The sequence below is a fragment of the Teleopsis dalmanni genome, chromosome X, assembly GCF_002237135.1.
Source record: "Teleopsis dalmanni isolate 2A chromosome X, ASM223713v2, whole genome shotgun sequence".
NCBI lineage: Eukaryota > Metazoa > Arthropoda > Insecta > Diptera > Diopsidae > Teleopsis > Teleopsis dalmanni.
Genome location: NC_051848.1, coordinates 83286474 through 83288295, shown reverse-complemented (window position 1 = coordinate 83288295; position 1822 = coordinate 83286474). Strand labels below are relative to the sequence as shown.

General features: G+C 33.3%; 1 protein-coding gene across 1 annotated transcript; it reads left to right on the top strand.

Moving 5' to 3' along the window:
• The first annotated feature begins 251 nt into the window (after window positions 1-251).
• Window positions 252-1596, top strand: LOC119662099. The gene is made up of 2 exons (XM_038071648.1): window positions 252-1450; window positions 1506-1596. Exons 1-2 carry the CDS (start codon window positions 278-280, stop codon window positions 1512-1514), a joined length of 1182 nt encoding a protein of 393 aa, XP_037927576.1. The 5' UTR covers window positions 252-277; the 3' UTR covers window positions 1515-1596.
• The last annotated feature ends 226 nt before the right edge of the window (window positions 1597-1822 follow it).

The window sequence follows — 1822 nt, the reverse complement described above, 5'->3', positions numbered from 1 at the left end:
ATCCATATTGTAGTAGTATAAGTATTGTAGATGTATGATAGTATATAAGTATTGTAGTCATAAGATAGAATTAAGCATACACATGTAAACTAAGGTAGAATTAAGAGAAAGAATAATAAAAGAGACAGTTGCGTGACGACCGTCGAACAAAGTAGATGTTGGTTGTTTCTACTAAAATTCAGAAGTGGGATCAAGTAAAAAAAAAAAAAAATTTTTTTTTAAAGCCCGTGTGTAATAAAATATATATATATAAAATTTTTATATAAAACTGTGAAGAATGGATGGCATAGCTGACGTTTTATGTTTTGATGATCTAACGGTGGAGGAGCTAAAAAATTGGCTGACAAAATTGAAGTTGCAAGTAAGTGGAAACAAAACGCAGTTGATTGCGCGTTTAACAAAAGTGCCACAGCATATTCGCAGTGAGTGTGCGCCGATGAGCATAAAAAAAACAGTGACGCCAGAATGTGATGAAGCAGTTGAGCAGTCTGTTGTACAAAATTGTGAAATTGTGAGTAACGAGCGAAATCAAATTGTAAGGGAGGAAGTGAATAACAAAGAAACAGAGGAAGCAAAAATGCAAAGAGAAACTACTATTAGAGAAGAAGAAATAAAAAAAATGCAACTCATGCAAAAAGAAATTGAGTTGCTTAAGAAAGAGCGTGATCTGTTTAAAAAAGAGAATGAATTGACAAAGAAAATGACTCAATTACAATTAAACACTTCGAGTTTAAGCGAATGTAAACATTCAGTACAAAGAAAAGAAGTACCGCTCATAATATTAAAAGAATTTTTACCGGAATGCGATGGTAACAATTTTAATGTTTGGGTTACGCAACTTGAAGCGTTAGAAAAAGCTTACGAATTAGAAGACAATGTAGTTCGAACACTTATTATAACGAAAGCAAAAGGTAGAGTACAAAATTGGCTCCACTCTACACCAAATGTTCTTACACAAAGCAGTAAAATATTGATCGAACAAATGATTTCCGTATTTGGCTCAAAAGAGAGTGTTGTTCAATTGCGTCGCAAATTTGAAACACGTTTGTGGTCCGATGATGAAAAATTTGTTGATTATTACAACGATAAAATTGTTTTATCATTACTGATAAATATGTCGGAAGAAGAGTTAGTTGAATACATTGTTGATGGAATACGTGATCCACAACTGCGTATGCTTGCAAAAATGCAGCAGTTCAAATCAAAAGAAAAATTGGTAGCAGCGTTTGGCGATGTTAATCAAAATACTGCTAGGACAGTGTCGACGAATGAAAGGCGTGTAAAGCAAGGCTTAAGATGTTTTAACTGCAGTAATACTGGGCATGTTGCCGCTGAGTGTCGTCAACCGAAACGTCCATTCGGAGCTTGCTATGGATGCGGTAGTTTGGAACACCGGGTTGCAGTCTGTCCCAGTAAAAAATTCAACGCCAACGAACAACAAAATAATTATGTAAGGTATTTTCGTATGTCAATTATAGGCTTATATAAAGTATCCTTATTTCTAGAATGCCTAATAGACTCTGGCAGCCCAATTAGTTTTTTGAAAAAATGTTGTGTACCGGAAGCGGTAAAGTTAAATGAAATTTCGAATGTAGAATATTTTGGCCTTAATAAAAGTAAATTAAAAATAGTTGGAGAAATAAGTTGTTTGATATTTTTGAATAAAAAAAATGTAATGATTAAATTTTATGTAGTTGCTGATGATTCTATGGGCAGCCAAGCAGTCTTAGGTAGAGATTTTTTAAGAAAAAGCAATGCAAAGATAATATGGAAAAATTGTTGTAAAGATCAGCCAAAAGAAAACAGTAGATTTAAATATCAA